This window comes from Aulonocara sp. 'chitande type north' Nkhata Bay, linkage group LG23 (assembly GCF_057382095.1).
Source record: "Aulonocara sp. 'chitande type north' Nkhata Bay isolate Kocher_YH1m ecotype deep benthic linkage group LG23, A_spYH_male_GT1.1, whole genome shotgun sequence".
NCBI classification, from domain to species: Eukaryota; Metazoa; Chordata; class Actinopteri; order Cichliformes; family Cichlidae; genus Aulonocara; species Aulonocara sp. 'chitande type north' Nkhata Bay.
The window spans coordinates 45,621,888-45,642,993 of NC_141365.1; the positions used below are offsets into that span (position 1 = coordinate 45,621,888).

The 21,106-nt window shown below is 40.7% G+C and overlaps 1 protein-coding gene across 2 annotated transcripts; it reads right to left on the minus strand.

The window, feature by feature from the left end:
• Positions 1-2,006: 2,006 nt before the first annotated feature.
• On the minus strand, positions 2,007-5,266 carry LOC147302768 (uncharacterized). Of its 2 annotated transcripts, none has more exons than XM_086284531.1 (5): positions 5,191-5,266; positions 4,684-4,995; positions 3,281-3,397; positions 2,969-3,027; positions 2,007-2,159 (listed from the first exon to the last, which is right to left on the minus strand). In XM_086284531.1, exons 1-5 carry the CDS (start codon positions 5,264-5,266, stop codon positions 2,007-2,009), a joined length of 717 nt encoding a protein of 238 aa, XP_086140657.1. The 2 variants fall into 2 exon arrangements, with proteins under 2 accessions (XP_086140657.1, XP_086140658.1); XM_086284532.1 differs by having other exon boundaries at positions 2,969-3,014; positions 3,280-3,397.
• Between the last annotated feature and the right edge of the window lie 15,840 nt (positions 5,267-21,106).

Consider the following 21,106-nt stretch of genomic DNA (forward strand, 5'->3'; position numbering starts at 1 on the left):
TCCATCTCTGATTATTATTATACATGACTGTGACATGCAGCGGCCTCAGCATCATGATGAAGGCGACCGGAGGAGATAGTTTGGTAGACATCGATGTTTTGCCGATGAAGGCTCATGTAGCGGTCCTCTTTGTCCTAAACAACAATTTACACTGTCATTTACATTTAATTAAAGTGCAGCTTAAAACACAGACATAATGCACTGCAGCCTCGGCACAATTAAGTGTAAAACAGAACTATGGAAAACTGACAAACATCTGGCGAGTTTCAGATCCTGTTAAGTTAGTTAGACCTGATCTGTTTTCTCTGTTAGGATAAAAACATCAGAGGTCATGGGGTGAAAAATACCTCAAAAACAAGACCAGCTATGTCTACAACTAATGTGTGGTGTTTTAAAAGAACCTATGAGATACTTTGAACACCACAGTGGCTGCTGTATGCAGTAATGTGCTCAAGTGATTTCAAAGGGTCATTTCATGAGTTTAAGTGCGTCAGTAAAAGTTTTCACCTGCGAGGATTTCTCCTCAGGCTGTAACCACAGGTTATCACAGCCACACTGATGAGTGAAGCAGCAGCAGAAATGATGGGAACTGTAGCCATGAACTTCATGCCAGAAGAATCTCCATCGTCTGTTGAATGTTGCCACACACACACAAAAAAACTTCATTTTGAAAACATGAAAAGTCACGAAATTTGCATTAACCTGTTATATTAAAGTGGAAAACATGTTTATCTTTTCATTACATTAGAGTTACAATTGCATCATTCAAACATTTCACTGATGAAATAACACCAAAGTTGTGATTGGAGCAGTTTTATAATGAAATTTTAAACAAATTAGCCAGAAGAAGAGCTTAAAAACATTCCAGATGTTCATCTCCTGACTGAAACCTTTCATTAATCCGCTGCAGGCGGGAATGACGACCTCAAACCATGTATGACAGAAAAGAAAGTGTTAACGCAGTTCCAAACATTCACCTTGAATCTGCGGTGTGGGTATAAATAGAAAATGTTTTTACCTCTCACAGTCACACTGAGATGGAGAACATACAATCCACCACGAAATACACACTCACAGGTGTAGTTCCCACTGTCTTCAGATGTTAAGTTGACCAGGTGGAGAAACACAGTCTCATTTTCTTTGATCAGTGTGAACCTGGAGTCACAGCCATGAATAAAGCCTCGGTCGTAACGATAGAGCAGACGACACTGTTCTCCTCGGCTCCTCTCTGTGCTGATCTCACACAGTATCATCACAGTAATATTCAGAGTTGTTTTGCTGCATATTTGAGTGGAATCGGGTTTCTTTCCAATTGTCTTCACAAGAGTCTCTATAAATTGTTCCAGTTAAAATGAAACAAAATCGGGATTATAGTCTCTATATATTTGTTGTTGTGGGAAAATCAATCACATATATTATTTCACTAACCTAACTAAAGCTTTCTTCTTAAACACCTGGCTTTACAGCTTTTCTTTTTTAATTATATATATTTACCTTCACTGCTAAAAACCACAAGCAGAAGCAGGAGAAAGCAGAGTTTCCGTGCAGTCATGCTGGTGAGGAAGTAACTGTGGCTGACAGTGTGAGGTAGACTATAGTGAAAGCAGGAAGACTTGCACCCTCCTTATTTCACCTCTTGTGTCTACACTGAAACTTTTACTATGTCTAAAATAGAAGTGCATAAAAGTGGAAGGACAGTAGAAGGTAAACCACCAACATTGTTTAAGCCAGACTGATCTCTCTGTTTATCTGGATGGACATTGTGTTCAAATTATGATGAGATGTTTGTTCAAAAACAAAACTAGTCTGATACAAAGAGTCATGTTTGCCACAGTTTATTGTGTTTGTATTGTATTAAATCTGAGAGCCTGAGTTGGAGTATTATGACTGAATGGTCTCCATTACTGGGAAACAACTATCCAGTGTGAAAAGATGGACGTTTATTATAATATATGAATATTATTATATTAGTATGTCACCTAAAGTTTTATATACTTTAAAATGTTTCATAGAGCTTTATTATCCACTCCCACAGTTCCTGTGCTTCTTGCTGAGCGTGTCTTGTTGTCGTGTTGATGGTTCACTGAGATGATAGTCTGGTAGGAATCACTCGATGGCTGCTGAAGGTTTGTATAGGGCTGATCTGGCTCATCGTCATCCTTTAGAAAAGTGAAATATTTTAGGTATTAATCAAGTTCAACCCGGTCTACCCACACACTCTATTGATCTTTAAATCTCTCCATCTGTTGCCTGGATTATTTAATGTTTCTGCTCATTTCTGTAAGAGCTTCTTCACAAAATAAAGGACACTGAAGTTGGCACTAATAGTATTATAACACTAATCTGTAATTATCTATATAAGTAACATCCTAAAACATAAATGTACATGTTTTACCAAGTCTGCCAGAGCTCATATTATATTTTTACATGCTGTAGTGCCATTTTTAAGGAGCATTTCAAGTTGATATACATCAATACAACCATTATAGCCCAAATTCTAATAATATGTCTGCATTAAGTGCACAGTAATTACATAAATTGCAAAAAAATGCAATAAACTACCAAAAAATTGAAAATCGTTTTTGTTTTTGAACATATATTTCTAGTTAGAGAAATTTAAGAGGCTTATCTCTCAAAACTGTAAATACAAAATAGTTGCACAAAATAGTTTCCCACCACAGGAAATTTATTTTGAGTGTCTTCATAGTTTTATTTCTGAAATACACCAATGTTTATATAATGCAGGAAAAAGAAAAATAAATATTATAATGCAAAATTAATCATCAAAATAAACTATTTCCAGCAGTGCAATATGAGTTCTAAGCATCCCAGAAACGACACAGAAAGTCATAAAGTCAAACATAACTTTTAAAAACACCAGTATAGGCTCATAAGGCCCTGATGGTAAAAACTACATTTCTGCAAACTTTTAACTAGCTGCTGTAGATCGTAGCAATAAATTGCTCACCAAACCGTTGGGATTTTCAGGTACAGACACTCCAGATGTTCCTGACCTTAAGCAGCCACGTTGATAAGAAAGGATGTCAGCATTAGTGTAACACTATTCACATTCAAACAGAGAAAAATCAAGTCAGAACATCTACATTTATATTATCTTCTCTCTTAATAATGATAATTATTTTTGGAAGGATAAAAAGTGTTCATTCTAGACATGATGTTTAACATACACCGAATTCTCATTTATTGAAATGTGATGTTTCCTTTTACTTTCTCTACATCTATATCATCTTTGAATTACTACAGCAAAAATAGTCTCACCCATTACTTTTCCTCCAGTAGATAAATCCCACGATAACTCCAGTTATAAAGATGATCACAACACCGGGCAGATAAACGGAAAAAGATTTGTCTGCTGAAGTGTGGGCCTCGTTTGTGTCTAAATCATTGAAAAGATGCATTTGTCAGTAAAATCATTTACTTTCATTTCCTGGAAATCAAAACACAAATCAAACACAGTTTACGTCTACTGAAACTCTGAGTGAAGTAATGAAACCCCAGTTTTATAACCACAGAGCTTTAAATATTGTCACTGTGCTCTTTTCTTTTGTCTTCTTCTTCTTCTTTTGCATCTTTTCTGAATATTACTATGAACTGAAATTGGTCCAGCTGCTTGTATACATTCACTGGCCACTTTATGAGGTATACTTGTTCAGGGTGTAACACAAATATTTCAGTGTTCATTTCATTTGTCAATCACATGTCAGCTTCATCTTCCTGGTTAAATAAAGGTTAATAAAATAATAAAATGTCAGCAAATCAATGCTCAAACAGAGCAACATGGCACATGTTACTGGTCCCAGTGCTTCACAAACTGCTGATCTGCTGGGATTTTCCCACACAATCATCTCTGTTCACAGACAATGGTCTGAAAAATAGAAAATATCCAGTGAGCTGTGATTCTCTGGGTAAAAATGCTGTTTACACATCAAACCTTGAGGCAGAGCGGACCACACTGGATATCACTGCTGTCCTCTAACAACAGCAAGCTGAGGCTACAGTTTGCAAGTCTGGACAACAGAAGACTAAAAAAACGATGCCTTGCCCGATGAGTTGATTTCTAACAGTTCAGACTGCTGGTGGTGTAATGCTCTGTGGGGGATTTTCTTTGCAAACTTTGGACCCTGTAGTGACCACTGAGCATCATTTAAACACCACAGCCTGCCTGAAGGTTGTTGCTGACCACATTCATGTCTTTATGCCCAAAAAATACCCATCGTCTGATGGCTGCTTCCAGCAGGATACCACACCATGTCACGGCGCTCAAATCATGTACGGCCTGCGCAGTCACCAGATCTCAATCCAGCAGAGCACCTTTGGGATGTGGTGGAACGGAAAGTTTGCTTCAAGTAAGAGCAGCTGACGAATCTGCAGCAACTGTGTGATGATGTAATTTCAATATGTCTTGAGAATCTTTGAGGAATGTTTTTAGCACCTTGTTGTGCCACAAAAAATGAAGACATGTTTGAGGGCTGAAGGTGGTCCAACTCGGTTCAAAGATGTACCTGATAAATGAGTCAGTGAGAGTATTTAAACTGCTGTAAGTGAAAATAAGAAGAAAAGAAACGAACAAATTACAAGAATAAAAAACACATAAGCAGGTCAATACAATGCTAACACAGTGCTGAATAACTGTGTCAGATAAAGAAACCAAAATGCATTTACCTTCCACAGTGACACTGATATGGACAATATATGTCCCTCCAGTGTTTGTACACTCACAGGTGAAGTTCCCACTATCAGCTGGTGTTAAACTGGTCAGCTCCAGAAAGGCAGTCTGATTTTCTTTTGTTATTGAGAACCTGGGGTCACATTCCTGAGTAACGTTCTCTCCGTGTCGATACAGCAGATGACACTCTCCTCCTGTGTCCCTCTGTCTTTTGATCTTACAGATAATCAAAACAATAGTAGTCTGACTTTCCTTGTTGCAAATCCGAGTGACATCGTGTTCTCTCCTGACTGTCTTCACAACAGTCTCTGTAAACAGGGACAGCAAAATACGGTAAATACAAGATTCAGCCTGTGTCAGAGAGGACTTTAGTTTCTATATTTTGTGAATGTTAAACCATCTTTTTAATCCCATAATAATGTGTTTAGTTTAAACTAAAAGCAAGGAGGTTATAAATTTAAAAATATTAATAATGCATAATGAAAATAGTTTCCTTGTATTACCTTCAGCATCATGGGACACAGCTAGTGGTAACAGCAAAATCAAGCAAAGTTTTGATACGTCCATGCTTGTTAACATGTCTGTGAGCCACCGACAGTGAAGAGGAAGATGTGCGGAAAGAAACAAGCTGAAGCTTTCCTGGCTAAGCAGACGTCAGACTGTTGCCCTTCACGGGGCAAGTGTGAAATGATGTAAAAAGGAAGTGTACTGACAGGACTTTCATATTAAAAGGCTGTAAAGTTGAAACACTGTGCGAGCTCCCACACAAAAAGAAAACAAGCTAATTTTTCTTTATCACAGAGGAATTATTACACTGCTAACTGTCATGTTCGCTGAAGCTGAAGGATGGATAATATTGTAAAAGTAGCAACAAAACTACCATTTATCATAACATTATAAGCATTTTAAACTAAAATAGCGTGTGTTATGGTTCAAAATATTGGGGATGGAGACAAGAGGAAAAACCACAATAACAACACTGGTCCGGTCGGGTTGAGTCAAACGATGATTTTAATGATCACACGCGTGGGAGATGGACACTGATGCAGACAGCCTCAGATCTCAAAATGGTGGAGCATTGCTCAAACTCTTATAGCCTCTGGTGCCTCCACCTTATCATAAAAAGCCTAAACATTCACATGCTTTCTCTCACACAGCGCCTAAGCTACGACCTTGGCTCCCCGTCTATCTGCTCCTGCTGAGATGGGGCAGAAAACTCCAGTATATTCTGTTCTCTTCTAATCAGACAAATAAGACAATTACTTTCTGCGAACAGTATTTCTTATAACTCAGCAGTATAATGCATCATAAAACAATATCATTCATTCACAACAAGTCAGCAGTTTAATGTAATGCAAATCAGTTTAACTAATGCAATAGTTATCAGCTTCTTCTAATTCAGGAGAATAATGCAAACTAAAACTACATAATAATTCACCATCTTTAATTAGGGGTCTAACATGGCATAAAATAATATTATAATCTAATAATTCCCCCTGATGAGCTCATTAGAATAATGAGCTCACCAACACCCCATAATCCAGTGTGGCTGGGTTCATCTCTTCTCACTCCTGAGGTCCTTTGTCCCCCTGAGGGGCGAACCATATGTGGGATGATCTCTATGTTTGCGCAGTTCAGATGCAAGACAAACTATTATTCCAACAATAGCAGGTACAGATGACACTCCCCAGGTCTCCCACAGCTTTATTTGGTGCTACCTTATACCCTCCAGACGTACTCAGACTAGAACCTCTGTCCAAGGAGCTTTTAGCCTTTTATGTTATTGCTGCAGCTACCAGTGTCGTCCAGTTGGGTGATCCTCTGCTCTTCATTCTTCAACCTCAGGGGTTAGACAACCCTTCAGTCGTGGCACAGATCAGGGGATTATTCTGCCCCGATTTCAAACAACGATCTGTGTATCCTCCAGAAAAAGGAACAGGAAGGTGTCCCCCTTTTTGCCCAAGAGCCTCTCGAACTTCGTTGGTCTGGTGTTCCCGGATTTCCGCCAACCCCTTCATGGTTATTGCTGTGTTTATGGGATCCATCCTTTTGTGGTGACTAGCTGGAGCCCAAACGCCATGACCCTTGGACCCAGTTGGTGTCTTGGCAGTCACTGTGTCTGTCTCTGCTGCGGAGGATCCTCGTATATCTGTGACCTCGTCTGGTGTCTGTTCCTTTCTCTGTAAGAGACAGAAAACCAAAACACCCCTCTTCCTAACCCTAATAATCTAATGTTGTTATCTACTGACCTTCTAGTGATTCAGAATTGGTTTAAAAACATTCAGAATGTTCCAGGGACTTATTCTAATCATATCCTGTGTGTGTAAGCGTGTTTGCATTTAGCCCTCTGCACTCAAAGTCAATACCTGCAATATATCAGTCCGGACCATCACGCCGAACGAAGCTTATGACCTTCAAAAGACCAAGTGCCAACTCGTTATAAGCACATTTGCAAGGTGTGTCTGAACATTATTGAAACCACTCTTTTTAACAAAAGACAAAGAAATTAACAAATCTTCTAAACGCTATTCAGTTCATTTCAATGATTGATGCTTACACATGGAAATAATGATCTATGCTTCTTACTGATTCTCTACAAAAGACCGGAAACTTCTCGGGCCGCTATTAGCTTAAGTTTTACCATTCCTAAGGTATTAAAGACACAAATGAAGTTATAAAATGTTCAAATAATCCTTGTTTGATGTTAAAGCTCAACTCCCCCCCCCCCCCTTTTTTTTTTTTGACACATCCCCATGTGTCAAATCAACGGAGCTAGAACATTAAAAGAAAAAGTTAGGCAGCTACAAGGTTTCCCAGATCGTTAAGGTGATCTGCGTGTAATGTTCTGACTCAGGTATTTAATATTTTAATAAATGTCGTTTAATTAACTGCCACTATTTAAACTAAACTTAAAGACATAATTGAAGAAAAGATCACAAAGAATAACATGATATCAGTGTTTTGTAAGCGCGTGCGGCCTTCTATGCTCGAAGCCTTTTCCCTCAATAGATCAGTCAGACATTCGCGCTGACTGTAGCTTTTAACCCTTATTAACTTGAGCACAACTCTACAATGAGCAACAAGTTGCAATATGTATAAAAATGATCATGGTTACACCTGCAATGAAAAATTATATCATTATCCTAACACCTGTAAATAGAAGATTCATCAGAGGTTATAACCATCACAGGAACACAGATGTTAGTATAAGGTCAAAAGCTTCAATATATGATCATCGATGCAATACTTGTTGCATGATTCTCATACAATAATAATGCTGATATTAAAATAACAGTAAAACACCCCCTTTTATCCCGTTTCGCTTGACCCATAAACGTTTATAAATGCCTCTTTTAAATTTTATTTCCCCCTGTTCTCCCCTTCCTGACCACAGCAGGGGGATCTTAGTTTTGAATCAGCCATGAATCCAGCTCACCTGATTCATCAGTGAGCTCCACCGTCACTGGCGTCTGACAGGGTGGTGCTGCATATTCTTCCTTTAATGTCACTATTTTCAACCTGTTAATTAGAGTGCTTAAACCTGAAGTCGACTACGTCCACAACAAGTCAATACAGCTGTAAATGTGGCCAATTATCAATCTATTACCAATCAATAACAACAGATAACTTCTATTTTATGCATGCTTTTAATCAACCACTCACCCAGAGGATCTCCAATCCCAGGAAATTCCTTCTCCTCAGTCAATGAGTCTGTCCTCCTTCCATGCCCTGGTAACTGGTCCATCCAGAGCCATATGATCTCAAATATACATAAAACAAGCCAAACCACACCTTGGTCACACCAACTCTCTTCCGCCCCGAAGATGTCCAATGCCATCCTAGTATGGACTGAAAGTGGCTTTAACGCTGACTGTCCTGACAATCCATCTTATAACATTTCCTGGTCAGATCTGCCAATCTCCGCCCCAGGGTTTTAACTATTTTGCAATTTTCATTAGTTTCTATGTTTTTTCTAGTTTTGCCTCCAGATTTTCAATTTTTTTTTACCAGTTGGAATCAGTTTTTACCAATTCTTTGCTAGTTTAGTCTAGTTTTTATTTTCCTGAAAATCCTTAGTTTCAGTTTAGTTTTAGTTGTGTTTTGCAAAAATTAAGTGTAACAAAATCTCAGTTCCATCATATCAATCATGCTCTTCTGGTTATCCTTGGGTGTTGAGACTAATAACTATTAACTCTTGCCGCACCGAGTGTTCCTAATTTTGGTTGAAGTGAATTGATAACCTTTTTGAAGGCGATTGTTTCACACATTTATTTAGATGTCCCAGTCCTGTTATCTCGGGATACATCACGCTGCCTTATCTGGGGTTAGCTGTTTTCGGGGGATGCGGGTTGAGTGGGGGAGCTCTTCAAGGTAAGCTAGGTTAACCTTCTTGTGTGAGCTTTTCAAGTGCACTTTAAGGTTTGTGGGATTTTTCGTGTCATAAATGTCCCTCATAACGCCCTGATGGCCCAGTAATTCATTTTTGCGCACTGTAGTACACATTTAGTTTTTGCTTGTAGCTCTCATACTCTACTTGCCACTCCTCTAAGTCCTGATGTTTCTTAGCGAGGACAACAGTACCTTTAAAATTATATCACATGTGTGGGGGTGTGGCCTTGCCAATTGTTTTTCCCACCTTTTCAAAATGGCTGACGTGCCCACAAGCACATTTTATGGAAGAAAGAAAGGTAAGCTTGATATTTACATTTAAAATGTTTTGTTAAACTCAGATTTTTATTAATTTTCAAAGAATAAACATCTAGTAAATGATTTGAGGGGTCTTTAAGAATTAGGCTCATTTAGTTTCACGGAGAACATGACAAAATATGGTTCACTCCACTTGCCTGAAATGGTTAACAGTCCAAGGCATTTCAGTTGTAGAATGGTTGGGTGCAACAGTAAAACATATGTGAGATGTGGGAAGTGCCAAATGTTCCTTTGTGTCTCCAAATAAAAATAAAAATCACAGTACTTCCTCAGATATCATAAATGAATTGACTTTTGTGAAATAGAAAGCCCAGTGCAATCACTTATTCCTGAACCAATGGCTTACAGCTAGTGAAGTGTCAGTGACTTCTAAGTTGATCCCTGATCTACATTTTTATGATATTGTTATATAAATAAGTTTTAATATCCTGCTTACAAAAATTTCAGTGGAACATGTAATCTTCTTAAATAGCTCTTGAATGTTGTTAGTTTCACATTCGTGATCAATGAACTCCCCTTGTGCACTGTAGTGCACATGTTGTAAAATTTAAATAAAATTAGTTAAAAACAATTTTGTTTTTGTAATGTGTTTATTTTACCGTCCCAGCACTTGATTTATCTTAAAAAGAAAAAAGAAAAAGAAAAAAATGAAAATACTTTTCCCTTTTTTCTTTCCCTGGGTCTCAGGAGGACATTGTGTCTCTCTCCACTACAAGACTCTTGCTATATCTAAAAAACAGTCATATTCAAAGTAATCCTAAATTGGACTCTGGCGCTTTCTCCCGACTTTTCCTGACATGATTCTGCGCGTGGACGGAGCAGCAACACAGACGACTCGACTAACGTACTGCCTTGACTTTACTATTGCAGGGCACGCACACATCAATGCAACTAAACACATTTTGCTATAAATCTAGTTAATTTTAGTTAGTTTTGTGAACATTCAGTACAGTTTTAGTTAGTTTTCCTTTTTGTTTTGATTTTATTACCGTTAACGCAAATTTTTCCACTTCTAGTTTTCGTTATTTCATTTGTTGTCTTTAATAATAATAATCTTCTCTGCACCCTGGAATAAACATAATCAATATGATCAACATTTTGCTGCGTATCAATTCACCTTTTTGATTCAAATGCTCCAGCCTTATGTGGTTTGTGACATGTGTTGATCTAAACCTCCACTCTGTCTCTAAATGTTTGAAGAATTTTTCAAGTTCGGGGTCAAATTTTGAGAATTTGACCATAAGTGAAAGTTATGGCGTTATCACCCCCTTTGGGGATTACCTTTTCCAGTTTTGATGATATTCCTCCCCATTCTCTATTTTTTGCAAGTACCCCTCTTCGGTGGCGAGAAACTGTTGGTGTGATCAAGCGGGTGCTGTAAAAACAAAAGCTCAGGACATAACAGTCACCAATCATGTACTTCATTCAAAATTAACAAATATCAAGCTTCATATTGATCCTCTTAGTGTAATGGTACATTTTAATTTGCACTTCTCAAAACTGAAAACAATATTCTCTTTATTTTACTCTTGTTCTTGTGCAGCACCACCCCTCAGCACATGCCCCTGTTATTTTATCTTACTTTTAAATTGTTGACTACTTCAAGAAAGCGCCCAAAAGACGGGGACCAGTGTTTATCATTACATATCTCCATTTTGAGTGTGGCTGTCTATCATTCCCCTGTTATTCATAGACCTCGGTGGAGTTTTTTTTTTTTGTTGTTTTTTTTTTTTACCTCTATAAAAATTAATTGACTCTTTACAGTGACCCACTATGGTTAATAATAACATGTTCAGTCATGAGTGGAATCAAACCTTTTCTTCACTTTAGCATTTAACATTCCCCACCATATAATATGATACATTAATCGAAACACAGCTACTAAAACACAATTTTCTTAATGCAAACATCAGTAACTCAAAATTAGCAACCAAAGGGTTCAGCCTGCAGTTCACACTCCTGTGAAGCTACAGCTCTTTAGTCTCTGTCATCCTTCTGTTCTTGCAAAAACAAAACATCCACCCTTCTTTTACAGGCTGGGTGAATTGTCTGTGGACATTTAATAATCCTAAAGTCGGCACCGTTTTTGTCTCAGTATCAAGTCAGTTAAAACTTTTAGTCGTCAGTCCGTCACAGTCCAGTCACATGCATACATCCACACACATTCATACCAGATATTGCTGATAATGGAGTCTCACGCGCAACCTATTCGAGCCTCCATCACCAGCAAGATGACGTCATCATTTTAAAGGAAACAGTTCCTTGTTTGTTTGTTTTTCTTTTTTGGACTGGATCGACTCGCTGCAATCCTTTTAGGCTCAGGACTTCTCATGTGATCAATGTCCCATATAAGTGAATTTCTCCCAAGCCCATTATAATCATGGAGAAAAATACTTTGCGACTGTTTTCAGTAAGAATATTTTATAGCGCTTTAAAGTTCAATCTCTCAGGCCTGGATTAAAGAGCTGATTTGTTAAATCAGGAACTCACAAGATACCAAAATATCACCACCGGTGGATCACACCTCTCTGATGTTCTTATCTCAGTGCACTGTAACAAAAGCAAAAACAAACGTAACCAATAAAACACTCATATAATAACAAATACTGGGGCCCATTACAAACATGTCCAAAGATCAAACCCTCTTTCTCTATGTTAGAGAAAGAGAACAATCCAAACCTCACTGATAGAATCAACCTAGTGTCAAACAAAACCCAAAAATCAACCAAAACTTCACACACTATATTGTGTAGGCATACAGGTACCGTAACTCCTTTTTGCACTGACAAATACATGTTGGATTGACTTAATTCAATAGTGGACACTGGTTGCACACAAATGTTTTGCTTTGGCAGAAACTTAAACAACTGAGTCAAATCAACACAACCTTTTCATATTCTCTCCGAAATAAAACTCACACCGTTAATTCATCATTTTCACTCTGTACCACTGCTCCTTATCAGGCTGTGTGAAGCACAGTAAACAATTCAGTGGAGGCCTTGAGCCATAAACAGACATCACGCACAGACATTGTTTTCACAACCAAACTACTTTAGACCTTGTCCCCTAAATCTACACAGATGCCCTCTGTGTGGCATGAAATGCATTTAACCAATAAACAATCAATGGCTTCTTGTTGTTGTAACCGACTCCATATTTGGATGTTTGTGTGCAGCATTTGTTAGTAAAGCATTCTTCATTGCAACAGCGTGTGTGTATCACTCTTTATTGCACAAGCTTGTAAATGTGTGTGTGTGGATCACTCCTCAGTGAGTTGAATCAGCATTTCGATTTTTTTTTTTTGCACGTGTGTGTGTCATTTCTCACTCAATCAACGAGTGCATATGTTCATATGTGTGTTTCTCTTCATTCTGAGTCAGTGCATGTAGATGTGTGTGTTTGTGTGGGTGTTTGTGTTCATCACTTTCCTGTTCTGGTGTTCTGGGTAAACCACGGCCTGAAGCATGCCCTGGGGTCCTGCCCTCCTCCTTTTCAGTCTGTTTGCATCCGTTGGTGCTGCTGCTCAAAGTTCTGTCCATACTGGTTCTGGCCCCAATTGAGGCAGTGCTTTTCTCCAGTGTCCTGCAACTTCTCCCTGTTCCACTCCTCCTTAACTTGACCCTTTTTCTTCTGTAGCTCCTTCAGGGCTTGCTCCTGCTGTTGGAGCTTCTTCGTCAGGTTTGGCGACCTCCTGCTCCAGCAAGCTCCGGCCTGATTCCAAGTCCTGTGTCTGGGACTCCAAGCCTGATGGGTTCGATTATCAGCCAGCTCCTCCTGAGCCATGGTCAGTTTCTGCTCTGATGCCTTGAGCTCTTACTGAGGGCAGAAACCTCACAATCTTTTCCGTCCACTTCAGATTGAAGTCCATCGATGTTTTCCTTGCCTTGCTCCACGGCCTTTTGCGGCTCTGCTGTTCGGCTCTTCTCAGAGGCCAGCTCCTGGCCAAGCCCCGACACCTGTGCCTTCAGCTTATTTTCTCCTGGTGTTTTGTCCATTCTGAGGTGCCTCCTGACCTCAGTTACTCCTCCTGTCTCTGGCACGCCCTTTTTGCTGCCCGACGATCATTGTTGGTCCGTCACTGTCCTGCACAGTTTTAATGCAGAGTGGTTAAGGTCAGCATTGTTTTGCTCGGCCTCACTTTTCATCTGGGCTTAATGGGCGTCTCATCACAGCTCTGTCAGCTGAAGCTGTCTTTTTCCATATGGCAAGAGTGTGAAGAGTGTGTGAGAGGGGTGTGTCCGATCAGGCACAATGCTGTTGGCTTTGCGAATGCCTCGTTTTCCAAATCCAGATGTTTATTTGTCACGTACACAGCAACAGAGAGAACAGTCTGTTGTTGGGATGGCTGAGGTCCTTCACGATCTTCCTGGCCTTGGTCCAGCACCGCCTGCTGTAGATTGAGTGCAGGTCAGGGTGCTCAGAGCGGATGGTGCGCTCAGCTGATTGCACAACCCTCTGTAGAGCTTGTCTGTCCGGCATGGTGCTGTTCCCGAACCAGACAGTGATACAGCTGCTCAGGATGCTCTCGATAGTTCCTCTATAGAAGGTGGTCAGAATCGGTGGTGGGAGCCGGGCCTTTCTCAGTCTTCTCAGAAAGAAGAGACGCTGACGGAAATCTCCCCATGTAGTGAAACGGGCCTTGGATTTAACGCTCTCCGTCTCCGCTGCATGAGATCGTTTTCCTGCAGCACTGTTGACATTTTCAAGTTGTTGTTGTGGGTCCAGCTGCTTTAGCATTTGGTCAGGGTCACATCAAAGATGGTAGAGGAGAGAGCAAAGATGGTAGGGGGGAGAGCAGGAGTCCAGGGTCAGCTTCGGCTTTCAGGGCCGACAAAGCAGCCTGTAATCAAGCATAAAGAGAAAAAACAAAACAAAAACAAAACAAAAACAGATGAACAGGAAAATGATGTTATTTTGGCTGCGTTATTCAGAGAGGGGAGAAACAACGGGACCAGGCCCTGTGTCAGCCTTCTCTCCCCCTTTTTTTGTTTTTTCTCACCATATAATCCACTCATGACCCACCAAGCTGACAGGACATCACAGGTACATGTTAAAATTCTTAAGATCGGTGCGTTGGTGGTTCTTTGTGTCCGGGGATGGGCGTCCAGGTACACACCGGCTCACTCCTTGGCGGCCGCTTATCGGGGCCTGGAGCCTGGGGCTCGCTCGGGCCACTTCGGAGGTGGGGTGCCCCCGGCCTCTCGGCCTGGGGCTCGGTCACTCAGGCGCAGCTGGCTGCCGGCGGAGCTCACGGGCGCGTCACTGCAACTCCCCCTGGCTTCTGCTCCGCGGCTGCTGAGTGAGCCCTCATCTGGGACTCTCCTCAGCTCTTACTGGGACAGTGGCGCGGCTGCCCCTCTGTTGGTCTTCCTTGGTCTCTTGTGTTCTGGGGGCCTCTGGATGTCTGGAGTTTTGATCTCCTCCACACCTGCTTCAAGCCCTGGAGGACGGGGCTGTGGCCCCCCCACACCCTCTAGCAGATTATTACATGAAGGAACCTTTTAAAAAAACAAAAAACAAGCGCGTCCATGCTCACAGGTGTACACACGGGTGATCACACTCACAAACTACACCCTTTTTGCCTCCTACCTCAAAGCACACTGTGTTCTGTTGATCTTATGTGCTGCACAATAATGTTTAACATTTAGTATTTACTGTCATATTCCCATATATCATTGTGATGTTGTTTATTCTATTACTCTTGTTCTCTTCTGCTTGCTTGCTTTTTTCTTTCTCAGCAGGTGATCCAGGTGATTGATATATGCATTTTTTTTCTCTGCCCGTTCTGTTGGTTTTTGTCTTTTGCCCTTCTCCCCCGTCCCTCTTCTCAGCTGTTTCTCTTTCTCCCCTTCTTTCCCCCAGTCAAGTCTGTCCCGTATTCAGTAAGTGAAAATAAAATAAACAATAAAAGGTGAATCAAATGGACCATTACGGCAAGGCTGGGATGGTCAGTTTGGTAAAGTAAATCCGTTGGGCATCTTTCTTTGCCTTTAGACAATAATTCTGATGGCAAAAGAGCCAAACGGGACAGGCAAAAAAAAAAAAAAAAAAAAAAAAGATCGTGTTTAAAAGCACAAAAATTTGAATTTTCTTTCATCTGGTAATCACTTGTATTAATCAATCAGCAGAAAACATGTCACAATTTGACTTTTCTAACCACTAAATTTGTCGTGTTATCACTGGTTGGTCAGACCAGTGCCTTTTTTTTTTTTGAAGTTAAGTTGTTGTCCTGCAACCCAGAGAGTTTATTTGTTAGTAGTGGATAAACTTTATTATTTAACGGCGGGTGTATGTTAAGCTTCACTGCTTTAAACTTGCTGGAAAATCTTCACGTGTTCATGAGTGTAAGCTGTTTCTTCATTGCGTGTATGTGCGTTTGTAGGTGGGCTAATTTAACGTTTTTTCCTCAAACAAGGCATTTCTCTAACATGTGCCTCTCTCTCACATTACTCTGCTTGTGTGTGTTTTTGTTTCACCTTTTGTTGTGATGCTCCGGAAGCCTTCCCAACCTCCACAAGTCTGTTGGCCCCAATTTTATGTGTTAAAGCTTCTCTTAATTTCTCCTTTAATTCTCTGCTAGCTGCTGTCTTTTCCACAGCTGCTGATTCTTGCTGAGTGTGGTTTCCATTACTATAATTTGCTTCGGCCGCTGTGCTTGTGGGGGCAGTTGGTCCAGGCCCGTAGCCACCTGTATCAACACACTGAGAGATTTATTTAATATCATTTTCCTCACAATCTTACTCTGCCGGCTGACGTGCCGGTCTTAATCATGCTCGATTTGTCTCTTCTATATCAAAACCCAGCCGAACATCAAACATTCAGCGTAGTCATTCAAAACCTTATCTGTAGTATTATAATCAGCAAAATCAGCGTTTTAATTACAGGCATGTATCATTATTTGCAAATCATAATTATAAAACTCAAAAACACGCTAAACAGCAACAAAAGTCCTCTGTGCGCTCCACAGCTCATTTGCATGTTCACACACAGTCTAAAAATAGCTCGCAGCGCTGCAGTGCGCTGTCGTCACACACAGGGTCACACAAAGCTCAGGCAAAACTCTATTATTTTATATTACAAAGACGTCTTATATTTACAACCACTGACAGGCCTGACAGATTCAGCGCCTAACAATTTCGACAAATTTAAGTTAACGGGTCCAACCGAAGAAAGTCCAACTGTTTTGTAATCAATCAAACAGTATCTGTTACTTCTGGAATAGTTTCTGACCTAATTTCTAAAGAGCACCTACACAATTTCGACAAATTTAACCATAACGGGTCCAACTGAAGAAAGTCCAACTTTTTTGTAATCAATTAACCAGTATCAGACTCTAACTTTATCTGGCCTAATCCCTAAGGTCCCTAACTCAATTTAACAGTATTCAAAAAAGCACATCACACCGTTCCAAACGGTGAGGAGACTCTAACTCCTAGCTTATTTCAGGATGCCCTGTACCCCACAGATAAGCCAAACTGAACTAACCCTGTTCGCCGACAGGTCAAGACCGCGCGTCCACGGCCAGGAGGGAGCGTAACCTCCGGGCTATGCGCTTCTTAGCGGACTCTAACCGCCGTTCTATAATAATTTATAACAATTTGAAACACCAGTCAACGCCCTAAAACAAGAGTATGACTAAGGCAAGTGCCACCTAGAGGTCAATGGGGACTCGAACCCACAAACTGACCACTCAGGTCCACTCTATAACCAATTTGGACTCTAACCAACAAAATGACCAATTCCCTATCAAACTACTTGAGACTCTAACTCAATTCCTTGGGACTCGAACCCAGCATTTCTTTCAATTCCTTTTTCAACTTCATTAAAGACTCTTAGCCGACTTTAACTGCATAACACACACGGATCCTCATCAAAATCAAAACAGACCCTCTACCAGTAATTTCAGTGAGTAGACTTTAATTTAGTCATATCCAATTTGGCACACTTTGGAAATAATTCAACAGGTAGTGCCTTACCTTTAGATAAGCCGGCTTATGCCCACTCACATAAGACCACTGGCTCGTGCCTGTCCGTTCGACAACCTCGGACCGTCCAAACTTTTAAATTCCACCCCAATACCACAGGACGAGCCCCCAAAATGTTATGGTTCAAAATATTGGGGATGGAGACAAGAGAAAAAACCACAATAACAACACTGGTCCGGTCGGGTTGAGTCAAACGATGATTTTAATGATCACACGCGTGGGAGATGGACACTGATGCAGACAGCCTCAGATCTCAAAATGGTGGAGCATTGCTCAAACTCTTATAGCCTCTGGTGCCTCCACCTTATCATAAAAAGCCTAAACATTCACATGCTTTCTCTCACACAGCGCCTAAGCTACGACCTTGGCTCCCCGTCTATCTGCTCCTGCTGAGATGGGGCAGAAAACTCCAGTATATTCTGTTCTCTTCTACTCAGACAAATAAGACAATTACTTTCTGCGAACAGTATTTCTTATAACTCAGCAGTATAATGCATCATAAAACAATATCATTCATTCACAACAAGTCAGCAGTTTAATGTAATGCAAATCAGTTTAACTAATGCAATAGTTATCAGCTTCTTCTAATTCAGGAGAATAATGCCAACTAAAACTACATAATAATTCACCATCTTTAATTAGGGGTCTAACATGGCATAAAATAATATTATAATCTAATACGTGTTACGTCATCAAACCGCTTCATCCAATCACTCAGATACTTACAAAGTTTTGACTGCATTACCTTTAAAATTTGTACGAAGATGAGCATAAAATGAATAAAACTGACATGCTTGCATTTGTTGTGTAGTGCAACAGGTGTATGTGGCTGAGGGATTCCCATGATGCAATGCGTATTTCTTCTTCAGTCACCTTTCCTACTCACTGTGTGTTAATGCAGCTCTCTGCATTGAATCATACCTGTTATTAACCTCTGTCTCTCTTCCACAGCGTGTCTTTATCCTGTCTTCCTTCTCTCATCCCAACCAGTCGCAGCAGATGGCCCCGCCCCTCCCTGAGTCTGGTTCTGCTGGAGGTTTCTTCCTGTTAAAAGGGGATTTTCCTTCCCACTGTCTCCAGACTGCTCACTGATAGGGAGTCATATGATTGTTGGGCTTTTTCTCTGTATGTATTATTGTAGGGTCTGCCTTACAATATAAAGCGCCTTGAGGCGACTTTATATTGTTGTGATTTGTCGCTGAGAAAATAAAATTGAATTGAAAATTGAATTGTGAAGGCCACACCAGAAGCCACACAATTGGGAAGTCAGTAACGTCAGACACCAGCATCTTTATTTTAATTTTAATGCACATTTCCACAAACATAAATAACAACACATGTCCCATAAACAATTTCTGGTTAATGTTTTACTGGTGCTGGAGGTCTGTTGGACTGCTGAGGGTAACTGGAGAGAAAATGATGTGTTGTTTTCACTGGACGTTAAGGCGTCTGGGAAGGGATCTCAGACCATTTACATCCTGGGCCATCTGACCTCAGGAAATCACATGATAAGGTGGGGCCAGGTTTCACAATGAGCTCACCCGAAACCCTGGCTGATTAGGACCCACACCCGCTTTCACACCTTGGCTCATGTGATTAGGTAGAGGATCATCAGGGGGTCCTTTGTCCCTCTTTGGGGGGAAACTCCCACTGGTTTTAAATCTGGGACTCCCCACCATTGACCCTTAGAACTGAAGAAGCTTCTCGGATGAGAGGTGAAACGTCTTCAAGCAACTCAAGAAGTCCAGACGCTTTTCCTTCCAAGCTCCTTAGACTACAATGACCTGGATGACTGAGAACCTTCACAGACTTAAGTATTAAATTAATAGTTGGTTTTCATTCTTTGTTTTTAGATAATTTTTTTTCTATTTGTATCCCCTCGTGTATTTAACTGGCCAGTTCAGTCCAATTTACTTTGGGAAATATTTAATCTGAGGTAGGGATGCACCAATACCGGTATCTGGTATCGGCCTCGATACCGCATTTTCTAAAGTACTCGTTAAAAGTTCCCCGATACCGAGGACCGATACCACGGTCTGAGACCTGTCTATGTTTGAGCGGCATGTAAGGGGTTAATCACAGGCGCCGAGTGCCTGCCCCACAGGCCCCGGCTGCATCTCAGAGCTGGGAGAAAGCGAGGCGAGACAAGTCAGCCGTGTGGAACTATTTCAAAGTGAACGAAGACACGAAAACAAAGGCGGACTGCAAATTATGCTCATCGAAATTGTCCAGAGGAGGCTCTAAAGGTAGCGCATTTAACACAAGTAATTTAATCAAGCACCTAAAATCCCAACACGACAACGAGTACAAAGAGTTTGCCCATGCTTATTTACCCACGCTTATTAGCACAGAGGAGCATAGCTGATGCTAAAGCAGTGGGACGGAAAATAATTGGGCATTTTAAACATTCCGCCTTAGCCTACTCCCGCCTCGAGGACATTCAGGGACAGCTCAACCAGCCAATAAAGAGACTGCAGCAGGACATACAGACACGCTGGAAGAGCACGTATTACATGACATCAGTCCTATTTTTCCACATATTAATACATTTATGAATTTTGTGCAGGTATAAAGATCGCTTCTTCTCCAACAACACTGCTCCAGAGGCCAAGCTGCACCTGAAGCAGGAGCTTCTAGAGGTGAGGCAGAGGGGAGTCGGGCAGAAGCTGCAGAACCTCCTGCTAAACTGTTCCTCAAGGCCCAGGCTGCCGCTGGCAGCAGGTGCTGCCTTTGAGCTCGACACATACCTCGGAGAGGCCCCAAGCCCTCGTGAAGACAGTCCTCTGAAGTACTGGGGTGTCAACAAAATCAGGTTCCCCACTTTGGCTAAAATAGCCTGTAAATAGCTCTCAGCCCCATGTAGCAGTGTGGACAGTGAAAGGCTTTTTAGCTCAGTGTCACACATTATAGATGAAAACAGAAACAGTCTGACTGCTGATGATGCAGAAAAGCTACTTTTCTTAAAAAACCCTGCCACTCACTGTTTCTCTCCATTTAGTGAGTCATCTTAGACTTGATGTTAATACCTACCTCAGTTGCACTGACTGCCACAGTTCTATGTCAGTGGATGTTGTTAGTTTATTCACATATTGTGCACTAAATGGCAAAGATGTTTATTAATGCCCCTTGTGTTGTCCAAAGCGGCAGAGTTTACAATAAACTGAAAAATACTTGAGTTGCACTGTCACTGTTTAAATTTTTTTATAATTATTTATTCTGTAATATGTTGCATACAACATGCTTTTATTTTAAATAAATGTTCTTAATTCCAAACCAGTCCCTTGTTTTGTTTTGTTTTGGTTAAATTATAGGACTAAAGCTGTTACCTGTAAATTAAAATCACGTTTTTATTAAGTACTCGGTATCGGTGAGTACTGAAATGCAAGTACTCGTACTCGTTTCCAAAAAAGTGGTATCGGTGCATCCCTAATCTGAGGTAAACATTTTGCTTTTCATTTGACCCCTGACCTGTCTGCTGTAATGCAGGAGGCAGGTTTATGACCTATACTGCAGCCAGACGCCACAGGAAGCCTTCCTCCATGTTTTCTTTACAGTAATTGATTCAGCCAGTTTAAGTCTCCTTTGTTTTTGTGCATTAGATCACTGTGTGGGTTGTGTTGAGTGCTTATGTATTTGTAAGTAGCCATTATGACTTGTCTAGTGGTGTTTATCTCTTTTAAGGGTCTAGTATCATCAGTTAATTCGTTTTTACTGTTTGGAGAATTAT